The sequence below is a fragment of the Physcomitrium patens genome, chromosome 5, assembly GCF_059467195.1.
Source record: "Physcomitrium patens ecotype Gransden chromosome 5, ASM5946719v1, whole genome shotgun sequence".
NCBI lineage: Eukaryota > Viridiplantae > Streptophyta > Bryopsida > Funariales > Funariaceae > Physcomitrium > Physcomitrium patens.
In genome coordinates, this window is record NC_143414.1 from 7,464,475 (window position 1) to 7,490,018 (window position 25,544).

A 25,544-nucleotide genomic window follows, 5' to 3' on the forward strand; every position below is an offset into this window, starting at 1 on the left:
AAAAAAGCCTTTGCCTGTGGTCCCATTTGTCGTAAATTTGTATGTCCTTTGCCGTGATGGTGGCGTAATTGGTGAAACTTTTGGATGCAGTCCCTCGGATGGTAAATTTTCGCGGCCAGCTGACCGTCCGATTCGAACTCTGTTGTGGGCTTTCTCATTGGCTTGGCAGTAAACATTTCGAAACGAATATCAAAGAAGATAAGGAGACAATCTCTTCTTTAACGTGTTCACTGTCGTAAGTGGTGGGTGGGAAACGAATGCAGGCGAGCTCAGACGGATGATCGTTGCTGGTTGCAAGTTTTTGAAGAAAGTTTGCAGAGTGGGGTCTGTGTAGGTTTGTGTGAGGTTGTGTAGATTTGTGCAGGTTTAGGAGTTGGAGTAAGGCAGGGTTGTGAAAAGATGACAGTTCATGTTGGTGTCAGATCGGTAACTTTGGAGTGTCAGATAGGTAAATCAAACTCGGACACGGCGGCGCGCTACAGTTACAGCTTTGCTTGTGGGGGGGCTGGGCTTGTAATCGGGGGACAGGGAGATTGTTTCCCTGCCTCAAGCTGCCTGAATCCTCCTCTTGGATCGCCTCGGTACTGCTTGTGTACGCTCCCCACCCTACCGGGGATCGTGAATGTGCTCTTGGATATAGAGGGGTTTTCCTTCGGGCTGCCTGATGGTTCCCACTGGAGATCGATCTTGAGGGCGGTGTAGGTGTTGAGTGTGAGCTCAGCGGTGCGACACTGCCTTGTCCTACTCACGAGCGCGTCTTAGCTGCACCGTGTATTGCAAAAGGTCTCGGTCTGTATGTTTGTTGTCAACCACGCGGTGTTCATTGGAATGTGGGCGTGACTTAGCTACAGACCGCTGTCTGTGACGGTAACCGACTCCTCGTGTTTGTCAGGTGATTTGCCGTCAGCGCCGTGTTGCACATTCTCGTTTCGATTGTTCTCAACTGAGGCGCTGCTTGGGGTAGAAGCTCTGTCGTTCGATTCACATGAAAGTTTTCTTGTTCAGATTGAGAGTTAGAGCTGTTTCCAGTGACGTTGAGCCCGGAGATCATAGCTGTGGATGTAGAGGTCCGCGGAACAGGCAGTTTGAGTCTTAGTTCGCCTTTGATTCAACTTTAAAGCTCCATTCTCACAGCAATCTTGTGTGACACTTATATTTTAAAGGCAAGTATTTGAAAATGTTTTGCTCCTGTAGTTAGACGTATGGTCAGAACAGCAAGCAATTTCACGTTTTAGGCCTCGCTGCTCAATCCTGTTTATGGTCTTGCTGTTTTCCCGCCGTTCTTAGAAGCTACGCGATTAAAGGCGTTATTTTAGGATCTAATTTAATCGTATACTTGAATTTGCACCGAAGTCCTCCGTTATTATGTGATACCTCCTCGTCAAGTCTACCTTGTTGTCCGTTTGAGAAGATATCTCTATCCTGACCCAAATTTGAAGCTAGCCAGATCTGGAAAGCATTACCTCAGTAATGTACTTCATGCGTTGAATATGAAGGTCCGTGCTCACCGTTCTTTTTTGTTATGTTTTCAGGTTTGTAACATTGCCTCTGTTGTTTCTGGAGTAAAATCCGTGAAACTTTCAACGCATAAACTCGGGAAGCTCGGGGAATGACAGTAAACAGAACCATGGACACAGATGATGTTCTTCTGGGTAACGTCTTACTTGAATCTGCATCAAATGTGGACAAGGACGGTGTTATGGATTCACCAGATGGAGAGATCAAGCGAGTGATATGTCAGAAACAGAGGGAGCCTGAACCTGAGTTTGAGAATCCCAAGTCGAGGCTGAGGATTGTATCTCGTAACTGGGAGAAACCTAAGGGAGACGTCATTCTGGATCCTGAGTTTCTAAGCGAGGGTGAGAAGCTGGTAGCTGGAGAGGACCTTAAAATGAAGCCTGGTCTTCCCAGTCCGCTACCCCGAGCAAGAACTTCTTTCGTGGCCCCAATGTCTCCTCGATTTTCACCTGGAGAGCATGCAGATTTGCTCGAGAAGAACTCGTACCTCGAGTCGGCACTGAAGAAGAGCATGCTTGAAAACGAGGCGTTGAAGCGTGAGTTTGAAGAGGATAAGAACAATTTGCTAGAGAGCCTTGAGCGTCTTGAGCTTGCGAATGAGCAGCTGCTCGCTGGTGGCGAGAACTCTGGCATGGAGCAGCTTCAGATGGAGCTTACCAGGCTGCAGAAGCATAATACCTTGCTTTCCCAAAGAGAGCGGGAGCTACAGTTTCAGCTCAGTACTAAGGATATGCTCCAGAAAGAAGTGCAGCATCTGCAAGAGTTGAACGAGCAATTACTAGAAACTAGGGCCGGAGATGGAGACTCTGAATCCGGCAACAAGATGCTGGAGAGGATCATGACTCTGGAAACCGAGCTTGCAGAGGCAATGGAGGTGAACAACTTGTACAAATCACAGCTCCACACTGCCTTCGCTGAGTCTAAAGATGCTGCAGGTGCACCTGCTGCCAGTGGAGACGAGGAGCTCACCAAACTACGTGCTCAAGTGAAGTCACTTGAGGGAGAGTTGCAGGATCTTCGCGATCGGTATTTTGTCATGAGCATTCGTCTTGCGGAGAGAGAAGCTCAGCATGAAGAAGCGATGATGAAAGTTCGAAGACTTCAGAGTCCAATCAAGCATTTCACTGGCTCATTTAAATGGTAATCATTCCTTGCTGCACATATTCAAGAAATGTGAATTGTAAGAGAATTTAGAACAGGGCCTATAATGTACTTTGACCACGTCGATACAGATTGATCGCTAGTCGTGTAATTTGAACATAGGTCGAGTTTCATTTTGCTTTTTTGATAATGTGGCTTTTCCTTTAATCCCAATTTGACTACCTTTAATGTGCTTCTTTCGATGAAGCCTGTTGGTAAGTCTTTCTTGATATCGCAGGGAAGCATAGATAGGGGCCACTACTTAGACAAACATTCCTCAGAAGAGGATTCTTAGATCGTACATCTGTGACTGACGATATTCAATCGAAGAATATGGTATGTTCATTTAGCATTTACGAGTTCGTCAGCGTTATCAGATCTGTTTGGCTCCTCTTGTCATTGGTATGTCCATCCTCTCGCCGCATTGGCTAATTGTACTTGATGTCCAAATAGAAATGCGTTTAAGGCTTGTGTAGACCACTTTATTCGTACAGTTAAATCTGTCTTAAATCATTGCACGATCAATTGACAGTTTTGAAATGAACATCCGGATTGCCATGTTGATTGAAGAGAAGGTTTACCGTCGCCATCTACGACCTTTTCACTTCTAAGTCTTCGTTTTTTGTCGTGCAAATTTCCGAACCCTCAACCACTACACTATCAATGTTTAAATTCGTTGACACGGAGAGCTTCAAAATCTGATTTTTCTTTACTACTGCTTCCGATTAGTGCCAACGCTTTCTTTATTTGAGATTCTTCTCAGTGTACACACTATTACATTTCCGCTTACCCGTGTTTGCACTTAATTTTATGCAATTTGTAGTGCATACAAACTCCTCTGCAGACTTTATGAATATTGTAACAATGCTCCCGATTTTTCGCTGTTCATGTATCACTGCTCTATGCACGATTTTAAAAGGAGAATGTGTAATTGTGGCAGATCACGTCCGAATATCTAGTTCTACAGCAAGCGCCAATCAGAACATGTAACAGATCTAACAGTAATAAGTGGTTGACAAATGAAAAATAATGGCAGAATTCCTTCAAATAGACTCGTGAGTGGCTGTCATTCCACGTTCACCTTGACTATAATACCTTCCTTTTCACCGACTGTTGTCGGGCTGGAATAATTGTGCACATTTTAGGGGAACAGCGGCGAGCGTCGGCCAATCCACTCAGCCTATGATTTGTACATACTTTTCAATGTGGAGAGAAGTATGATAATCTTCTTCTGTAAGTACCTGCATAGCTTTGACTGCAAGGTTGCGTAATATTTTAGTAATGTCCGAGTCGATGGCCAAATATCCAGTGACGATGATAGGATATGGTTAAATTTATTGGCTGTTGAGACATGGCAACAAGTTTGATAATACTGAGGATCTAGGCTGATACTCAGTCCTCTAATGAGATATGTCGGATTACCGAACATATTGAATGTCGATCTGTTTCGACCAAATATGAGTGGCAATGATACCTTTCCGTGCCGTCGTCAATTCCAGTGCTAGAGTTTAAGAGTTTCGACCCTACAACTGTCAATTCAATTTACAATGTATGTAAAACATTCATTGGCATCTGAGCCTTGGCAAAAGAAAGTCAAGCACGCCCTAACATAAAACACCAAGTATTGATCAGAAATCTACACCGCATCCACGTTGCGAAATGATTTACGAGGTATTTCTCGCCTAGGTCTTGAATATCTTAAAAAATCTGTACATCTGAGAAGTTAAGCCCCAACTAAAGCAGCCAAGTTCAACCCCAACCTTCCTGCATTTACATGTTACACTCAGGATACTGATGCTGTCATTTTTGAGTCACTTCTCGCTCTGCTACAAGGAGAGCATTCGATTGCCGACGATTTTTAAGTCGACTGTTAATTGGTCAGCTTTGTTCAAAACCTCCTCGGACGACCCATGGTGAAGGCAAACCTCCGCCTTGAGGTGTGTGCTTGGATCCCATTTCGATTCTCGCCTCTCTATAGAGCATATGATCATCTAGGCATCCTTGGGAGCTAACCAAGCCAGAAGGAATCTATACGGTTATTTTAAGTTAGTGGGGTGGATCACGAAATTCTCTGGGCTAAGAGTCAGTCCAGTTACTAAGGAACTCTGGTTGAAAGACATAATAAACAGAATAAAATGCGACCTAAACCCTACTTTGACACATTCCTTTACGTCCCCATCCCGCAATCGAGATCCATGATTGAAAACCTGGATGAAAGCAACTCACTCATCACACTGCCATAGAAAGAGCGCATGGCTAGCCTGAATGTCAGCATCATGTGGCGCTAACTCTAGGGCTTTGTTGAAAAGCTCCTCCGCTGCATCCACCTCTCCCAGTGCCTTCCATGTGAACATTGCCAATTCCGACACAATTCGAGCGTTACTGGGATCGTTTTCAAGCGCGGCCTCAAAAGCCATCTTCGCTGCTGTATTATCCGCGTGCGCAGAGATCTCCATAGGGCAAGATCCTGTATATCTCAATTGAAACTCAGACAGCACGTTGGTGTACAGGGGGCGGCTGCCTCTGCTGCTGCACTCCACGAGGTTACCGTCCACGGATTCAGCCAAGAAAGAGCGAGGACAGGGTTCTGCATGCTGGTCGATCGTAGCAGGACGCATCTCAATTACGGGGCTTTTCTCCACTTCAATGCGACGCTCCAAAATCTCCACGCTTTGTCGAGTTGGAAGAGGGCGGATCGCTACGGCAGCTTGACAAAGAGCTGGCAGATCGACTGATTGTAGGAATCCAGCGGCATTCTTGGACTTGGAGAATGATGGCTCTTGGTCTTTGAATAGCGAGTGTTTACGCTTCGAAAACTGTGAAGTAGATTCAATTCCACACCACACTCTACAAGCTGCACCAGTGGAGCAGGCAAGACGACCAAGACTTGAAACGGTTCTCAACATTACTGCCATTATCTGATAATATAGATCGAGACTGTCCCGAATTTGATTAAAAAACAAAACAATAAGCAGTTCTTCCACTTGTCCAAGTGTATAGCTGCTTCCAAACTTGGTATACAGTGAAACCTCGCTCAGCTAGTTTCAAACAATATCGACTTAGAACAGAAATCGTTCTTTCCCACCTCCTCGTAAAACAGAAATCGGAACCAATACAATGCGAGAATACTGACAAGGTTGAAGTAGACTCTAAAGAAGACGCAAAAGCAGATCGACCTGTGGATATGCTCCTGGAGCTCGAAGTAGGGATGTGTGGAAACACACAAAAGCACGACAAAAACCCGCAAGCAAAGCTTTCGAGACTAAACCTCGCCGATGTAATCGAGAATATGCAGAAATACAGCGCACCTAATTGAGCTACATGCCACCTAGATGGTCAATACTACCATATCAATGTGTCGCAAGACAATATTCACATCGTGCTTCACAAGAAGCTAACACATCGGAGGCGTAAGCTCAAACGGAACAACCCTCAAATGGAACCTCTTACTAACCGATTACAAAACCATACACACACCTCAACCACACCACCGTTGCCCTTCACAGACGGGAGACTCACATGAACGCACAGGGTGGTAAAGCTAAAACCCGCAAGCTTGCGCAAGAGGCAATCTGTAGCACGATGACAGAGCATGATGCGAGAGACGAACTATATTTGTGCGACCCAGAGGGCTTAAATTGCAACTTGACTTGGCTCCTTGCACAGTCACAGGGCGGAACCAACACACGTCGTGGGCCAAAGCGGCGACAGAAGCCAAACTTGTCCTGATTTCACCGGCGCGTCTCGTCTGCGAGGGTTTCCCTTATTACAGTCGCGTGGCAACATTTGCCGCAATCGGGGCCCTAATATTGTGAATGCTGCCTGCAGCTTTTTGCTGATCACCGCGGGAGGACCCACATGAGCTCTCCCTAATTAGAACAAACTATGAATAGATGAATGTATGTAATGAGTGGAGGATGGATGAAAATTTGGCTTGGCTAGAATTCTCCTGCTTTGAGCAACACACTGGGTGGAATGAGAGTTGGCAAGTGGGAGTGGTGTAATTGTCATGTGGGTGTTTGCTCACAGGGTCTTATAATGAGTAGGCAAGGAAAATCCAGATAGTTGCATGGGTTTTGTATGTGGATACCACACACATCCCTCTCTTTCCCTTCAACTTTCCCCTTTTGTTTTTCTTTTTAGTTTTATTTTTTTATTTTTTTTATGACTTTACTGCAGCCCATTGCTGACTTGACTGCACTTGTTGCACTCCCATGAGAATGAGTGTGAGTGAAAGGTGAAAGCCATGTGTTCATCTGACTGTGTGGCTGTCCTCCACTGTGTGCATGTGTGTTTTCATGTGTGGGAATAATGACAGGATGTGTACAACTGTGAGACCAATGCAGAAACCTGGAGTTCTCTTCACTCACAATGTATACTTATATATATATATATATATATATACACACATTAAGTAAGTGTGTGTGCTGAATTTATTAATTTATTTCATAAGCTTTAAGTATGATATTATGGTTTTAAATTATGAAAAGTAATTAGATACAATGCATAAAAGAGTCTAGCACAAATAAGTAATTAAAGAACAAAAACAAAAACTCATCACAATGTACAAAAGCAAAACCAAAACATCCCTTTTCTCATTAAATCTGGGACATTTTTTATTTTTAGATAAATTTAAAAACTGGCTCTCTCTCTCTCTCTCTCTCTCTCTCTCTCTAAATATATATATATATATATATATATATATATTGTTGCAAATCTACAATTTCATTTCAATTGATTTCATCACAAAACCAAATACACATTATATGTTGATGATGATATTTGGCCATGCCAAAATAAGCCAAATAAGATATGAAGCAAGTGAATCATTAAATTGCTCAGTGGTTGGCTGCTGTTGGTAGCTGCCCATGGAGGCCATATCATGAGTTTCCACAACTTTGTGCCTTGAACTCAGAATTGTTATCGTTTAATGTGATGCCTTGTATGTAACCATTATGTGCTGATAGTATAATTTGCACCTAAAAATATTGTAAATTACCAAGTAGTAGTTGGACATATTAGATTCAAATTAGTTAACCTCTAATTATACCTGATAATCAAGATTGCTACTAAATTATACAATAATTATACTGTATCACAACAAAAACTGAATATCATTGGATCACATATAATACACAAGTTATTTGCTTCCACCCAAAAATTGAATGTCAAAATTTTCAAATAACAAGTTGTGTGTCTCCAAGGTTGCCTGTTAGTCAAAGTGGACCTTACAATACTTAATAAAAATAGAACATTGATATTATATTATAAATGATGAAAATAATACAACAGCTTATTCTGTAGGTGCAATATACTTTCTATGAGACATTTCTCAATAGTTAACAAACATTACTATTAAGGTTGCAATTAATGTAAGCATTGAGAAAAACTGAAATTAAAGAAGTTTTCAATTATTTGACAGGATTTTTAATAAAAAAATTAACACATAGTTAGCAGCATCAAAGGTGAAAAATTAAAATTTCTTTAAAAGTGGATGGAAAATGTCCATTTTAAAAGAAATATTGCCCTTTACATATTTCCCTTTAAATATTGTTATGTTGCCATCCTCATCCTCCCACATTAATACACAATGTTATTTACAATAAAGAAATCTTACTCTCTAGCAAATCAGCACAACAAATCATTTGTGGTTTTTAAGACAATGTTACAATGTTACAACAAATAATAACTAACTACGAGAGATCAATAATACACCTCAATTTTATTTTATCTCATATATTTTAAATATAATCACACACAAGAAAAATAAAGAATAATCAAATTTATCTACTATTTTAAAAATATTATTAATTAATATTTAATTAAAAAATATTCATCAATTATTTTATGGTTCCAAATATTTTATAACTTATTTTTATTAATTAAAATTTAATAAAAAATTATGCTATTTGTTTCTAAATAATATAAATAATATGAATTTAAAGTGAATTTACACATTTTCATTATAAAAACTATATTGAAAGTACATGTTAATATATAAAAATAAAAAAATCTTATTAAATGAAAATACTAAGATGAGTATAAGATATAATAGATGACTTTAACTATTACCTCATTGCTTTAAGAGATTATCCTATATGCTAATGTCATTTTAAATATAAAAATGACTATGATTAAATGAGATTTTTTTTTCTATACTTTAAAATTATATTTCACATGCAAAAACTATAAGTAAGTCAATAACAAGAAGGCACCATATTTACAAGATTTTTCAACAATAGCATGACTAAAAATAAAGCATTTTAGGTATAAAAAATTCAAAAAAAAAACAAACAAATAAAAATATCCTTTTCAATGCAATTATTTATTCACAATTTAAATGGATTATTTTATGTATTTAATATAAAATTGTATTTATTATTTTGAACACACAAGGATTTAATGGTTCTACTAACTTAGAATTTGAAAAAATTTGATTTAAAAAACACATCTATAATATAGACATCACAATGTTTGGATATCAAGATTCAAGAAGATGTGTTGCTTTTAAGAAAAAAAAAATTCTTTCTTATAACCAAAAAATATATAGTTCCAATCGCAAAAATGATTAGTAGTTATTATAGTTTATTCCAAAGTTTGCACATAAAAGTGTGTAAAATTAAGAAATTGTCTTTTAGATGGTTCTATAGAAATTTTATAGATCATTAATGTAAAATATTAATGTTTAATAATCTAAAAAAATATCAATTACTACATATTTCTAAAAATATTTATTGACAATAATCTCACCTTGTTATACAAAAGAAGATCCATGACAAATCTTCACACATTAGAGACCAAGTTCTTTTTTGTAATATCAATAAAAAAAAATTGTATTAAAACTTAATATATTTGGCTATAGTTTTATTGTTTTACAAAAATTAATAGCCCAAATTATTTTTTTCAATTCCTAAATTTTATCTTTAATGATCTTTTAATTATTCCAATATATATAAATTATTTTTATATTATTTAAGTTTTAATTAATATAATTTTTTATTTAATAATATAAAAAATATCATTTGTTTCTTTTTTATTTTTAATAAAAATCCATTTAAAAATGCAAGAGCAACATAGAACAATCACACTACATAATAGATAAGTATCATCTTGTTATATTATGTAGCAAAATAGTTTAATACATCTAAATGCTTATTTAAAAAATTATTGAAAAATTTTAAAAATATAAATTTAATTGTACCTTATTGTAGATAAAATACACTTTTTTACTTATAGAATAAATAAGTGGTTTGATTTTCTCTCAACAAATTATTAATTACATTAGTTAAATTTATAGAATAAAGAAAAATATTAAAAAATGAATGTTCTTTGGCACACATGACATAAGACTCTTATAGTTAATATTTAGAAAATTAAGAAATATAAAAAATAATTATAATAATATATTAATTTAAAAATATTAAATATTCAATTTTAAAAGAAGAAAATAATGAATTTCAAATTGTTATTGAAGGTGTCGTTTTGCCTAAAAAAACAAGGACATGTTGCAATAATGTTTATTTCCAAACCATCATCATCTATAATAAATTGACTACATACAACCTCCCTGATTTATTTTAAAACATTATATTTGTGGCAATTGCATCTCTAAAATATTCTTTCCATTAATATGTTAAATTATACTAATAATACTCTACAATCACCTTAAATTTGTAAAAAGATGAATATATGAATATTATTATTTTTATTTTAAGAATCCTTCTATTAATATCTAATTTATTCTTAAAAATAAAATAACACAAGAAACTCACTCTTCATGCCTACTTCATCCATAATTGGTAACATTAGATTTTAATGATTCTAATGCAAAGGTTTTGATTAAATAAAAAATATTAGAGAATATGTGAATGTAAATTTTGCATCTAGAATTTAGGTAGCATTAAAATAAAAATAATGAATGTTGATTCTTTGAAGTAGATGAATTCACTATTGATGTGAAAGAAATAGAAGAGTTTAAAGATAATCCTCTAATTACAAGATTAGTGGATGTGACATAGTCTTAAGGTCATGAATTACAAAGAATCATAATTTCGATAAACTCTTGCATCACTGAAAAAAGGATAGGTATTAATTCAATGATGGTATAATATTAAGACTAGAATAGCTATTGCCGAATACAAAAAGACTAGAGAATCTTAAAACAAGACTAAGAACAAAAAAGGTATTATTGTGTTGTAACACAACCATTAGGTAAAAGAAAAGAAAAGAAAAATACTATATTATAAAGGAGTTTAAATGAAAATATTATAATAAATTATTTTAAAAATATAGATAATAAACAAGGAGGTAATAAAAATTAATAAATATTATTGCTGCATTTTTATAAAAAAGGCTTCTATTAACTTTATAGGGCCATAAATGAAGCAAATCAAAGTAGATAAGAAAAAAAATTGATATATGCATCTTTAGAAAGAAGTTGAGAGTAGTTCTTTGCAAAATTTATCTTAAGAAATCAAAAATTGATTCTTGAAGAGGACCAATTGCGAACCAAGGTTGAAATCAAACCTAAAGGCACAAATCCATGCACCTTTGGCAATTTTGAGGTTCTTTGGTTGATTAGAGAGTGGGATTTGAGAGTAGACTAGAGAGGGATTTTTTGGGCATTTACTTTAAGCAATTTGAGTATACATTGACTTTGTAAAGGCTTTTTTGAAGTTAAAGCTATCTGTAGTGACTTTGGAATTTTAAGAAATATAAAGAGCTTATACTTTGAAGAATTTTGTGAGATTGGTAAATGATCTATGAGTGAAAATTTGTAATTGAGTGGTTGATATTTTATGAAATCTATGTTGTAAGTTTAAGCTTAATTTAACTATTCATTCAAATATTATTAAAATTTAAACATATTAGAGTCTTAAAAAATTGGAGTTTAGAGGACTAATGAATATTTATAAGATGTACAACAATCTGAATGTTGGATTGAATTAAAATTTTGAAAATAGTAGTAGACTTGATTTTTAATATTTGTGCAAAATCTAAAAGACATTAAATGGTAAAATTAATAGATATTAGCACTATAAGATTGACATCAAAGTTATAAAAAAAAAGTTGGTCAATATCCAAGAAAATTTTAGGATTTATCTTTTATTTGATAAGTTTCATCTTCTTTAGATTATTTGTACTTGTTTTCAACTTATTAATTAAGAAGTGAAAAAAATTATTGTTAAAATAATTATTAAAATTTTAATTTATTATAGAATTAATTAAGAGTTTTTAAAAATTAAAATTTGATTAAGATTTCATTAGAATTTGATTTAGGCTTAAAGATTTAATTAAGATTTGATTACAGTTTTTTAGGATTAAAGATTTGATTAGGATTTAATTTTTTTTAAAATAGGATTTAAGGTTTAATTAAATTTTTAATAATATTTACTTAAGATTTTTATTTTTATTATTTTAAAAATATTTCTTTATTATTTTTTAAATATTTTTGTAAAATTATTTATGATTTCTTTATGTTTCTTTTATAATTTCTTTAAGACTTTAATTGATTTTTTAAAGACTTAATTAGAATTATTTATTTTTAATTAGGATTTATTTAAGATTATATTAGGATATTTAGACCTTGTTGTTGCAATTTCCAATTTATCATTCACAACCAAGTGCCATGTGTATTCTCAAACAATGTTTCATATAATATAACATCATTAATAAGAGTGAAAAAGGCTTTATTCTTACTTCCATATATGTTATCTAACTAGGAGTTATGTAGCAACATTCCATAATACCTTTAATACATGTTCAATTTGCAAGATCCTTGTCTAACTTATAAGACAAATTTCTTACATGTACACCATGTGGCCGACTTGTACCACAAGTTACCAACATCTGTGATTTGAAGATTGAAGCCTTTCTCATTCTTACTTTGGTTAATATTTTTTTTTAATCTTTAGGCTTATTTTTAAAGATTCTAATATTTTTATCTTTAGCAATAGTTATTTTAGTTTCAATATCATAGCTATTTTTGAGTGAATGTTTATTCTTTTCTAGTAAAACAAGAATGTATTGACTCTTTGGTTGTTTTGTAATTCATGTCTTTGGTACTAATGTGCCATCTATTTTGATTAAAAAATAAGTATTTAGGTTTTTTTACATTAGAATTTATATATATATATATATATATATCATTTTCTATAAATTATAGAGATTATAAAGTCATAAAATTGAGTAATCTATTATGTATAATAGATTTATTTAAATTATTTAAATTAAGAATTAGGTTATTTTATTACATAAATTTTTTCTATATAAATGATTAATTTATAAAAAAAATTAATAGAAAAATATTAAAATTAACTTACTATATATTAATATCTATTAATAATTTATATAATTTTTTTGATGAAATTTTTTTGTGTTCGACCATAATAAGAATGTTCTACAAGATTTATTAAGTGCATATATATAAATTATTATCTACAAGTCTTTTAAAAGGCTTTAGAAAATAATTTTAAATCATCTACAAAAATAATGGCTTTATTTAAGGTTTTTGAATATAACAAAGAAATAAAAGTTAAAATGCCTATCTTATATGAATTATCTTTAAATATGTAGCTTATATAATCTTAAGAAAACTTTATACTAATATATTCTTATTTAATCAAATACGATAAGCTTTTATATCTAGTCAAATAATTCAAAAGCTAGTAAAGAATGTGTTATAGATAGATATAGCTAAAAGGATTATACACAATTATAATTTTATAAAAATAGTATTATTTCTAATCAATATAAGATTATTTAATCAAATTCATTAATTAGATTTAATTTGGAATAAAGTTGGAGATTTCAATTCAATATTCTCAATGATAGAAACATCTTTTTATCTTGGTTTTTAGTCGAATTAATCCAACGGCTATGTAAGAGATGAAATACAAGTAGAATCTTCATATCTCAATTGCTATCTGAAAAGCTTTCTATCTATATTAATATTAAAATATTATTTAAATAAATTTTTATAAATTATTAAAATACATATTACTATATTACTTAGAAAGAGATAATCTTTCTATAAATATTTATTTTTAGACAATAAATATAGTATTAAGATTTTATTTTAATTTAATTTTTACTATTATCTATTGTTGAAATTTTTCCACAAGTTCATTATATTATCTTTTACAATACTATATATATATATATATATATATGTATTAACTCTTTTTTATAAAATACCACATTGTGTTTTATATCTAATCTATTGGAAGCTTTAAATTTAATGCCTAACCTCATATTTATCTTGAAGAAGATTTACCACCTAATAAAGTATTTTTTTTTTAAAAAAAACTTATAACTAAAGAAAATAACATAATTAAAATTTGTTGCATACAGTCTTTTCTTAGGATCAAATACTATACATTGAATGGAATTGTTTTGTACTACAAACTAGAGAAAGACCAAATAAAAAATAATCCCTACAAACTCACATTCAAAAAATCTTCAAGAGCCTTTGAGTACATATACATATTATAAATAGGACCAACAACATAGAGATTATAGGTTGTTAATAAGGTAGCCAAAGAATCTAAACATGTCATCTTAGTAACACCCTAGTAATTTTATTTAGCTTATCATAACATGTTAAGTGATTTAACAAAATAAAGATATTGTTTTACAAATATATGGGACCAATATAAGAATTTGTTAGAGAATCTTAACTTTTTACTTGCACAAGTGATGAAAAAAAAGTGGATTGATTTTGTGATCATGATATTTGAGAAGATTCAACCTTCATAAGGATGCCAAGACAAATAGCCCCTACATATCAAATATATACACTTTTGATTTTTATCTTTTAAATCATAAAAGATTTAAAACAATTCAAAAGATAAAAGTGATTGCAGACAAACTTTGGTAGTTAGTTTTTCATTAATATAATTACAACTCTATTAAAAAAAATTTATTAGTAAAACAATCAAATCTCATCTTTTTTAAAACATTCGGATCTAGAATACCATCAAAAAATACTTGAGCAACATAAAATATCTTAGCCACAATACATAAATACACACATAGCTATAGATATTGCTCAAATATTTTTGTGTGATTTTTTTCTTATCTAATGTTCATCTCAAATTAACATCTCTTCTTGTGTGTTATGCACTTAATTGACTACGATTTTGCATTCTAAATGATTTGTTATGTCTTCCAAAAACTACATTGATATCTCTTCTACCTCTGTATCATAGCATATCATATTAACCTCTCTTAGGATGCTATAACTTGTTTTCTCAATAGAATTTTTTTTTGTCTTGGTGTTTTAAGTTTTGAACCTTGGATTTCATTAAAGAATATTTTAGATAATCTTGTTGCAACACACCCATCACCTTTGCCATGTTGTATTCTTTTCCAAGATTAAATTTAAAATCTTCATTAACCATTCCTGTGCTAGTTTGTATCCCAGTTAAACTGCTCTTTCTTTTTTGCTATAAACCATAATATTCAAATGTATAATCATAAGGAAATACAATTAAAAACCCATGATAATATTTAAAATAATAAAACGATTATTTAAAATAATACTATGCATGATCATACATGATTAAAATGAGACAATATTATTATTAAAATATGAGTATTATTTTTATTTGTTATTATTATTATTATTATTATTATTATTTTATTAATCTTAAACTAATGTGGGGTTACACCAACTCCTGAAAGATTTTTGCAGGATCATTTAAGCTGGTATCCAGGGAAAACTAATCCTAGATAAACAAGCATCCCAATTGTTTAAGGTTTAGGGTCAGGTTTAGGATTGCTAGATGGATATCCCCCTTTTGCTGCATGGACATTCATGTGCATACACAATAAAACTCTTGTTTACACTAAAACAAAATTAGGATAAATTTACAATAAAAAAAAATTCCAAATAGGAGTGAATATTTTTAAAAAGTTTATGAAATAATCACATAAATTGTATTATGAAATTCTATTAAATTCAATCAAGAAAAAGAAAAAGAAAAGAATACCATAAACCATTGCACAAAAATCTTTTAGTTTAAGTTTATCCTATTTCTTTTTAATATAAATAATAAATTTACTGTATATGGGAGATATGTGGCACGAAGGTGTCCATGCAATAAACGGGGATGTCCAGATGACGATTCCCTTGATTAATTCTCCACTTCTTCCCTGCTGTTTGTTCGCTATCACTAAATACCTAACCCACACTAAATTTACAATTCTCTCAGAGCTTCCAACAAGCCTCTCACTAAGTAAAAGAAAAAACAATACCCACCTGTTGGAGCACAGTGAGAACGCCACGTTCCCATCCTCCAACCTCGGCTTCCTTTTACCTTTTTTTTTCGCTTTCCTGAGTTACTTCAACGAAGATGCATGCACATGGCCGGGTTTTGAGTGCAGAGGATGTGGACGAGAGGCAGCTTGTTGCTCGAAACCAATTTTTGAAAAGCTTGTCCGTTGTTCCGAAGAACTAATTGTTGACAGTGGCCTTCTTCGGTGTTTAGCTTTGTTTTGTTTTTTGTTTTTTATTTTTGTATTTTTTAATTGTAGTAGGCAACGGAGCCCTTTGTTTTTTTGCATTTTAGCATTAGGTGCAGTTAGTTGATTCTTCCTGAGGTTTTCAAACTTCCGGGGAGGGCGCGAATTGGAGTCGAGGTCGGTTGAGATCACCACATGTTTCTATCTCAAATTATGAGCGTTTCCCTTGCTCCTGTGGTTGATTTATGAACCCGAAATTGCCCGGGGCGTGATAACGAGCTGTAATGAATGGTTACGGAGGGCTGGTTTGATTCGATTTGATTTGATTTGAAGTGCGCATAGCCTATCTTTATACGTGTTTGTGTCGATGCTAATTTTGTAGTGAGGTCGCTGCAGTGTGTGGATACAATTTGAATTTGAAGGAGATGTTGTTTGCAATATTGTTGAATGATTCGATCCTGCGTGGAGGAGTGCTAGACGATGCTCTGAAAGTCGCTAGAAGGTTAGAGGCGAACGTTATGCAGTGTGCTAAATTGACGAATTGTGTGGGACACTTGAGAAATTGGGCTCGACACTCGACTCAGAAGTGATGTTAGTCTTATACAAGCAATTTAGTCAGCTGTAATTTAAGTCCTGGTAAGGATTGTATGCAGATTGGTATGCATGGGTAGATATACTCACTTTGGGACTTGAGGTAATTCAAAAACCCTAGATAGTTAACATGTATGAATGTGATAGTGTTGAGGATTTGTTGACTATATGCAAGCGTCATCTTTATTCTCTTAGTGTAACTTTAAGTGAGCCAAGTAGCGGCCGACATCTGCTCAGGAATAGAGAGAAGCGAAATTGAGAGCTATTAACAAGCTTGCTATATCAGTAAAATATTTGAAACACCGTTAATTTGTAGAGTAACGTGATCTAGTTCCGTTCAACTGGAAGCGATTGGTAATGTTCCATCCTTTCCGTGCTTCACATTTGTGCCTGGCTCTTCAAAATAGAGTGTTTGAACACTGCGATGCTCACTTGCAATTTAAAAGTAATTTACGTCAAATTTACAATCTGAATTGCATTGGCAACACTTTTCGAATTCTTCTTAGAAATGAGGCAAATAACCATCTGAAGGTTGCAGGCAAGGATCATCGGAATGGGGGATGAACCAGCATGGCACTCACAAACTGCGTACCTCATATACCAGCTGCTGGGTTGGTTGGCTTTCACAGCTTGGTCTATCAGCTTTTGGCCTCAAGTCATCCTGAACTACAGACGAAAAAGGTAACGAAGCCATGCAGACAATTGACACACCTTCGATTGGAGTTTATGTTGTAATTTTAGGTCAAGCTTGGCTGATTGAGTGTAATGTATGAGCTTCACATGTTCACTCAGGTGTGTTTTGGAAATACGCATTATATGATGGAGTATATCATGTAATATGCTTCGTGCTTCTAGATAATTGTGTGCTTTTGCTGTCTTGTGCAGCGTGGTCGGTTTACACTTCGACTTTGTCGTCTTCAACCTCACTAAGCACTCTTCATACTTGATCTACAATGCTGTTCTTTACTTCAGCACTGTCGTCCAACGTCAGTATCATGAGAAATATGGCTTTGATGAGGTACATCGGTCAGAATTCAAATTTTCCTTTTTTGTTTATTTTTTACTTTTGTTTCTCTTATCGTTTTCTTTTCTGCGCTAACGTGTCCTATGCACTAAAACAGCAACTAATATTTCGAAAATGGTGGATGGGTGTCCACACATAATGAAAGTATTTAATGTAGATGCTTACCATCTGAAACTGTACTCTGGTCGATTACGTTTACGAATGTCTGTAGTAGAGCTATGCATATCTCTTAAATTTGAAAAGTAATTTCTCCTTGTACTATAGGTTCTTAAAGTAAGTCTTCCAGCTGTGCAGTTCTGGAGTTTCCGTAAATTACATGTCAAGTTCAGTTTTGATCGTGTCCCTTTCTAACAGTACTAGCTAATCGGATTCATTTTTTTGACAAACAGTTGATTCCAGTAGCACCAAGTGATGTAGCATTCTCGACTCATGCTGTACTTCTAACATCAGCTATGGCTGTACAATTATTTTTGTACGAGGTACTTGATCTGAACATATCACCTCACCTGCTCCACCTCCACTTTACTGTCCCAAACAATACTACCTCTCTAAGTTCCAATGTCTGGTTCACTATCAAGGTCTAAAGATGTTATTACATTATTGCAACTCGTGAGTCTCTATTTTGCGATTTTCTTGAAGTTAGCTTCGTTGTACTACTTGATTAGACAAGTACGGAGTTTGATTAATATTGGAGTGTTTGGTGGTGTTGTCTCATCTGAAATGTAGAGGGGTGGGCAAAAGCTTTCAAGCTTCTGTAAAGCCACATCAAGCTTCGTATGGATAGAAGCCCTAATCATATTGGTGGTATCATGGGTGCACAAGGACTGGCTTTCGCTGATCCAGAACTTCAAGTTAGTATCTTTATGCAATTACACCTTATTGCCCTATTGCGTATATGTTGTTTCGTTTCTAGGCCATACCATTTTGAAGGGTTTACTTTCGTAGTGCTTCTTGCGGCTAATATTCTGTTGGCAAGAAAATTTGAAGTCCAATGCAAAGTTGTTTTCAATCTGGTAGATCACTTTGCTTCATCCTTTTCGTAAAAGGAAGAGTTTCTATATTTCTTATATAGATCTGAAATCTATTCGTAGAGTCCGTGTATCTATTGGTGTCATGCTTGAAGCTCACGTAGGATTTCCAAAACTTCGCACCAGTTGGCTTATGTTGTTATATTTCGCAATTGCAGTAACATTCAACTCCTCATGACAACCATTAAGTACATACCACAGGTGAGTTTCTTTTCTTGCGATGATTATGCTTGACATTTAAAACTACGCTCCTCTTCTGTCTAATTTACAAAAGATGTTAGAGATTTCTGAAAAAATTCGAAGATACGGTTTTGGTTCTGGATGTAAATCATAGCTAGATTTTGTCGGAAGCGAAGCTCTACACATGTTCGACAACTACTTGAGAGCCTGCTCGAGAATCGACTCTTGTCGCAACCGTAGCTAAATTGCTGCACATGAGCAATTATTCAGGTGATTTTTAATATTCAAAGGAAGAGCACAGATGGATGGAGTGTATCGAACATTCTCCTCGATTTGACGGGTGGCATTGCAAACTTTTCACAGATGTTAACACAATCCCTTGATCAGAGTATGTAATCCTTTCTTCCACTTTTCTCAGATTTACCTCGGATTTGGCACGCATGTCCTACATGTAATTGTCATCAAAAGTTTCAAGCACAGCCAACCCCAAATTGTGACAATGACCGGGTGTAGACTTTTTTAATGCGAAAATGACCTTTCACACGTACCTCTTTCTGTATTGTGCAGAATCGTTCGTTAATTTCTCCGGAAACGTCGGCAAAGTGGGACTATCTTTGGTTAGTGCATTGAAGCGTCGCACAAACTTCAGAATGCGTCTTTGACATTGATGATCTAGCCTGTTCGTGTGATGACATCAGCCTCAGAAGAAATCTGCACAGAACCATATTAACACAATCACATTTTAGTGGCATCGCAAGATAATGAATTTTGTGGTCATGAGTGGGTGCAGTTGTCGGTGGCATTCGACCTTATCTTCATTGTACAGCATTTCTGCCTCTACCCCGAACATCCTGGGGTTCCTCAGGAAGGCTACCACGAAGTTGGAGATTATAGTGTCGTCTTTTCAGTGGACCCTGGACTCGGTAGCGATGAGCGAGATCAGGGCGACGACCATGCGCAGAAGACACCACCTCCTTGAAATCGGATCGTTCTATTAAGTAAAATCATCACGAGATTTACAGATTGGAGTTCTTTCAATTGAATATAAAAGCTGGTGTTGGTCTTACGAACCACGAATGTTCCAAAGTTTCAGCTAGCACGAGGATCTGTTTGCGATCCTCCTTTCATCCTCTCCTTTACCGGAGCTCAAGAAATGAAACTAGGTACGTGTGTTTTTTGGCGTCCAAGTGTCTTTTCCACCAGCGACATAAGACATGCTATCCATTCTTACGTATAAATCTTCTCCAGCACATGGTGTCAGTACAACTCTTCGCTACTTAGCCGTGAGCAACCCCATCTTCAGTACCCAAAAAGTTCCTTGCTCCCTAGGAAACTGCAGATGCCAGCATCCAGAAAGGTAGCATATTGTACAGTACAACCACTTTTCCATAGATTGTTTCAATTTCTTATTAGCGACTTGAATTTCATAATGTTCTTGTGATTTATTATTTATTTGTTTTTGTTTATTCCAACATTTGTTACAGTTGTTGGCCATTTTTTTTACCATGTTAGTTAAGCTAAAATGTTGTTTCCATATTTTAAAAAGTCCATTGAGTCAACCAAATTGTCGTACTCCATACGTCGTCTTCACAATATATTGTGTATGTGTGTGTAAGTATGCCGCTATATATATATATATATATATATATATATACTTACATACACATACATATACAATTCTTTGGTGACTTCTAGTCCAAAATATGGAAGGGCTCTCAAACTTTTTACATTCTTATTACATTGTTTATTATTATATGATTCTAGAAAACTTAACATGTAAGCTAATCAACTTAGAACACCTTGACTCCTTTTATGACTTAATATTTCAGCAACATTTGTTCTGCTTGTAAGTCAAGGCCTCATGTTGTAGAACAAAGACAATAGTATTTGTTGTTCAAGAGAATTTTTTTCCATGAAGAAGAAGGGTTTAAAAACATAAATTCAGCTCCTACGACAGAGGTACTCAAAACCATGTAAGTTTTGAACGTAAGTCTCATTATTGATTCAAAGGGAGGCCTGCAATCTAATCTTATCATGTTGCATAATCAGAGCTCAGCTTGGACTCAAATCTGCACCGCCTCATCCTTTAGTTGAATCTTACATTCGATGTGCTCCATTTCATGAGTGCTAGGAGATCAAGCTCATACTCTATGTTAAAACAGAGAGCGAGATGTGTTCACCGACAGTTTTCACGTATGTACAGAACTTTCTACAGAATTAAGCAAACGAGAACTGTGGTATTAATCTTTCGGTCCTTGTGGACGGCAGAATAGCATATTTGGGCTTTTGGAAATCATAACACCCGTCAATGAAGTCCAATAAGTAAGCCACATGGGTGTTGCAAATCATCCACTCTCAACCAGATACGAGGTCGTGTTGATAACCCCCCTAACCAGTGGTTATGATTTGATCAAAGCAAAATAGAGCAAGACAATCAGAGCCAAGGAGCATATAATTTGATGAAGCATACGGTTAGGGATAGCGCAAACCAATTGGGTTCATTTAGAGAGATTATTGGAGATTGTGAGGTACAACCAACATTTGTGAGTGCCTCTCAAGCCATTTCAGCTGTTCATCACAAGGAGACACACTTGAAATGCCTACATGTTTATCCTTGCTAAATCATCAACATTGGTCGACGAGTTCTTCAAAATGAACTAAAAATCGCTGCTGGGTTCCGTCAGAGCCAGAGCCGGTTCCGTTCCAAGACATGCTCGAAGGGCTGGTAATCGTTACTACTATGGAACAAATAGCTCCATCATAAGTAGGTCTTCTTAGAAATGATCTGCTGAGTATTATATTGTGACCTTGTAGCTCTGCACAAAAGACACCAAACAAATATATCAATCCAGTCAGAATGGGCTCATACCATGCCTGCAAATTTAGAACTTCTTAATGACATGCCTACAAAAGAGGACGTCATGCAAAGTATGTCAGATGAGGGGGAATGAGACAGTATCACTATCAGTTTTACATTAAACTTCCCAGATACAACATACCTTTACAGTTTTCAGTACATCTTTGGCAGTGGGATCGTTCTTGAAATGGTCATGCACAGGCTAATGCAATTAAAGGCATAGAAGTATCAGCATATTGACCAACTTCATTGTCTAGACCGTCCATGAAAGATGTGAATGCCAAAGAATAAGTAAGAAAAAAGTCCAGTCAATAACCTGGGAATTCGTTTTCAACGTTTTGAAAATCGATCTTAATGGAATGCGTGAAACTAGGTAAGACAATCGCCATCACAGGATGAAGTGATTCTCACGCTTGGATCACAATGCGGGCGCTGGATCTACGTCACTTAAACGAAGTGGAAAAAATAATGTGAATAGTGATGAAGTGCAGTAAGAGATCTTTTACTCACGAGCTGATGACCAACTACTATCTAGAAACAAACCTGCATAATCTTGTTGAGTCCAGACGAAAGCGCGAGTTTTAAATCCGCAGGGTGCATCAATCCTTCAGTGAAGTCTTTTTTCAACTCTTCAATGTCGGTGTAAGTTCTGAAAAAAGAGTCTTACCCTCATCGGTACATATTTCGTTTCGAAGGACTTGAGTGAGTAAAATAATATGCAAGGCAGAGAATTAGGTGCCACTGATCCTTCGGAGGAAACAGCACGAAGGTAATGCACGATATCAACGAACACAATATGGAGGAAAAATCTTACTTGTTTCCACCTTTTTTTTCATCACGTTGGACTTCGAATCGGTTGAACCACAGCAAGACGATGCACTAGTTGTACTCCATGCATGGGTTTCCTGCAATTTCCTGGGGTGGACAGCAAGCTTGTTTGATCTTCTTATTCACATCAGCATGCAGTTCAAAGACGAAACAGCTTAATATATGTTTCGCGTTCAAACTGAATTCTCTATGGAAGCTTTCTTATCATGCACAACAGCAACGCATGGAGGAGGACGTAATGTAGCCCCTCCTAACACCGTGTGAGTATTTGAAGGGAGGATACAGACAAGTGGGGCATTTCTCAGGTGCATGACATAAACTCCATGCCTGCTCATCTACCAACAGTTTTGAAGATCCATAAGCGTGTTAATCCAAAAGAGTCTTTACCTCGTCATCCTCCATGTAGATAGCGGAATTTGGGTCGCTTTTCGACATTTTTTCTTGACCAGCTAATAGACCAGGAAGCATATCTCTGACAATTCAAGGCCAAAACTACTCCCATCTTTGACCTGAGATAGCCGGAGCAAAGCTTCTTACTAACTATATCACCTAGTTCGCTAGACATCCAGAACTGTATTATCGCAAATTGTATTAGTTGATTCAAAAAAGCGAAATAGGTGACGAAAAGAGTGGGCAGGATACGATGCGAGAGGATGATAGGTTTGAGTTTCTGCTTAATTTGATCGCAGTATTCTCAAGCAAGCATATTCACCCGTAGGTGACAATTTCCGAGCTGACAAATGTCAGTCTTAATGAAAAAGATGTCTGCGCATTGCATGCACGGGTAAAAAATTTGTCCGACAGACATATCCTCTGCTTCTGTCCGGCCATGATGGTGCAACATCTGGTAATTCTTTTCAGAGTGTTGCGGCGAGCTATGTCCATGACAAGAGGCCAGTACGTAGCAGCATTGCCATTAATCTGCTCCGAAGACCACTAAAACTCCGCCCTCTCCAAATTCATACCAGCAGCCTTCCACATCTCAATCATGTACCGCCCAACTGTCTGAATCTTCTTCAAGTCTCCATCCATCTTGTTATTCAACTGCGAGAACCAATCCGCAATCCAAAGCTAGAACACACACACCTTCATGATCCCCTGCGCAATATGCATCCGACCCGACGGCTCAAATCCATCGTAACAAACGGGATCCTTCTTTTTAGCCAACATATTCCGCAGATCAGCGAAGTCGTCGTCTTCCGGAATACACTTGTTGTTCCCCCCTGTGCTCAACATTAGCTTCAACTTTTCTTCTGAAGACAACTCCCCCTCCCCAACCGAAACAGACGCCGCCTCCTCCGCCACAGTTGCCATTGTCACCCGAGATCGACAGAACCATATTGCCAAAAGATCTGCTTGAGACACAGAAATTGCTACACAGCAGGCAATTCAAGCAACACATGGCATCGGAGCAGGAAAGCTTCTTAACCATCGAAATAGCCGCTGCCGCTGCCGCTGCCGCACATCTTCGGCGTTTTCGGCGGCGACGTGAGGCACACGTGAGCTTCAATGGAGCCTTCTGCACATTTTCCTCACGTGCTTAGTTGCTCATCTGCCAAGCTTCTTTTTTTTTTTTTTTTTTTTTTTTTGATATTTGTTTGAGCAACTTAATATAAGACAACAACAACAACAACAATAAAATGTTCGATTCTATTTGTACAAGATTTGGGCATTAATTCAGCCTAGGCCAAGCTTGCTCTCTGAACACTTGTGTCAATATGGTGCCTTTTATATCCGTGTCATGCATTTGTAACTATGTTCTTGTCTCTTTCTGTGTGTTAGTGTGCTTTGAATTATTCTGTTCTTTATTTTATTTTGAGTTGATTATGAATCAGTTCTTTCATTCGTGTTTTCAGTCTTTTCAGCTCAAGTATATTTGTGTTTAGTTTTTTCATCGATAAAATGATTGCTGTTATGACATGCTTACTAAATGCCGACTATGTTTTCATGAAATGTTGTATATTCTTGAGTTTGATTCTTAGGTACACACAGTGAAATTTTGTTTTAAAAGTAAAGATAAGAAAAATATAGTTCAGTGTATGTGTGTATATATGTATATATGAGTTTCATGCAACATAAAAAGATATTATAATTTATTCAGGAAATAGTCATAGTAATTTAGAATGTAAGATACATTTTCAAAACATGTTTTTTTTTATAGTATTTTACCCACATCTAACTACATGCATGTATATATAAATATATTCACACATAAAAATAATGTTGTATCAAATATTTGAATATATGATTGTAGAATAGGTAAATAAACTTTGTAGTAAGTTACTGGTTGGTTATTGATAACCTTGAGAATTAGACTGATGGTTAGGCAGTTTAGTTGGTAACAGTAGGTTGTTAGTCGAATAAATGGTTAAGAATTCAAAGGGTCATAACCTTTGGAATCCGCTAGCCGATGGATCATCTTTTTGGTAGGATAAAGAGGTTGAGGAAAGAGAGATCGAAGCCAGACTGTGATAGTCGTAAGCCGAGGAAAGCTTGGTGCTACCTCTTTTTGTTTCTTTGTTGTTGATGAGTAAATGGATAGTTTCTGAATACTGAGAAGTTAGTCTGGAGTGCAAGATTGTGAGAGTCGTAAGCCAAGATATTGAATTCTGTGTGATGAAATGAGAAATTGAATACAATAGGCAAGCTGGAGATCAGTAATTGAATATATATAAACCACAAAGAGAGTAAGTAGGAGATGAACGGATAAGAATATAGAAGTATTGTTGAATTGATAGTCGTAGAATGGATTATGGGTTGAATTAAGATGGAAGAAGTAAGCCTTGGTATTTTGTAGTTGATAATTGATTTCAGATAGCCAGAGTATAGTCAATTGTGACACTAATAGATCCAATTCATATAACCAGTCTTTCCTCGTGTTCGAACCCACCTCTATTAGTTCAATTGCTTTGGT

General features: G+C 35.4%; 2 protein-coding genes and 1 pseudogene across 14 annotated transcripts; 2 read left to right on the forward strand and 1 right to left on the reverse strand.

Annotated features, from left to right (window-relative positions):
- The first annotated feature begins 310 nt into the window (after window positions 1-310).
- On the forward strand, window positions 311-4,125 carry LOC112282473 (uncharacterized). 7 transcript variants are annotated; one of them, XM_090250381.1, is made up of 3 exons: window positions 842-892; window positions 1,533-2,658; window positions 3,599-4,114. In XM_090250381.1, coding segments are annotated over exons 2-3 (1,050 nt in total). In that variant the 5' UTR covers window positions 842-892; window positions 1,533-1,609; the 3' UTR covers window positions 3,600-4,114. The 7 variants fall into 7 exon arrangements, with proteins under 7 accessions (XP_024375841.1, XP_024375840.1, XP_024375838.1 ...); XM_024520075.3 differs by having other exon boundaries at window positions 882-1,163; window positions 3,599-4,125; XM_024520073.3 differs by lacking the exons at window positions 842-892; window positions 3,599-4,114 and adding an exon at window positions 311-448 and having other exon boundaries at window positions 1,533-3,014.
- Window positions 4,126-16,129: 12,004 nt separating this feature from the next.
- LOC112282914 (cystinosin homolog) lies at window positions 16,130-20,417 on the forward strand. 6 transcript variants are annotated; one of them, XM_090250378.1, is made up of 10 exons: window positions 16,130-16,299; window positions 16,776-17,067; window positions 17,252-17,394; window positions 17,599-17,731; window positions 18,127-18,216; window positions 18,464-18,588; window positions 18,924-18,966; window positions 19,216-19,333; window positions 19,513-19,562; window positions 19,736-20,417. In XM_090250378.1, exons 3-10 carry the CDS (start codon window positions 17,267-17,269, stop codon window positions 19,922-19,924), a joined length of 876 nt encoding a protein of 291 aa, XP_090106504.1. In that variant the 5' UTR covers window positions 16,130-16,299; window positions 16,776-17,067; window positions 17,252-17,266; the 3' UTR covers window positions 19,925-20,417. The 6 variants fall into 6 exon arrangements, with proteins under 6 accessions (XP_090106504.1, XP_090106505.1, XP_024376852.1 ...); XM_090250379.1 differs by having other exon boundaries at window positions 16,776-16,816; window positions 17,245-17,394; XM_024521084.3 differs by having other exon boundaries at window positions 16,776-16,816.
- A 756-nt stretch (window positions 20,418-21,173) lies between these two features.
- LOC141045421 (tyrosine--tRNA ligase 1, cytoplasmic pseudogene) lies at window positions 21,174-24,048 on the reverse strand (annotated as a pseudogene). Its single transcript, XR_016502919.1, has 2 exons — window positions 23,018-24,048; window positions 21,174-22,717 (listed from the first exon to the last, which is right to left on the reverse strand). The product of XR_016502919.1 is annotated as a tyrosine--tRNA ligase 1, cytoplasmic pseudogene (transcript).
- Window positions 24,049-25,544: the final 1,496 nt, after the last annotated feature.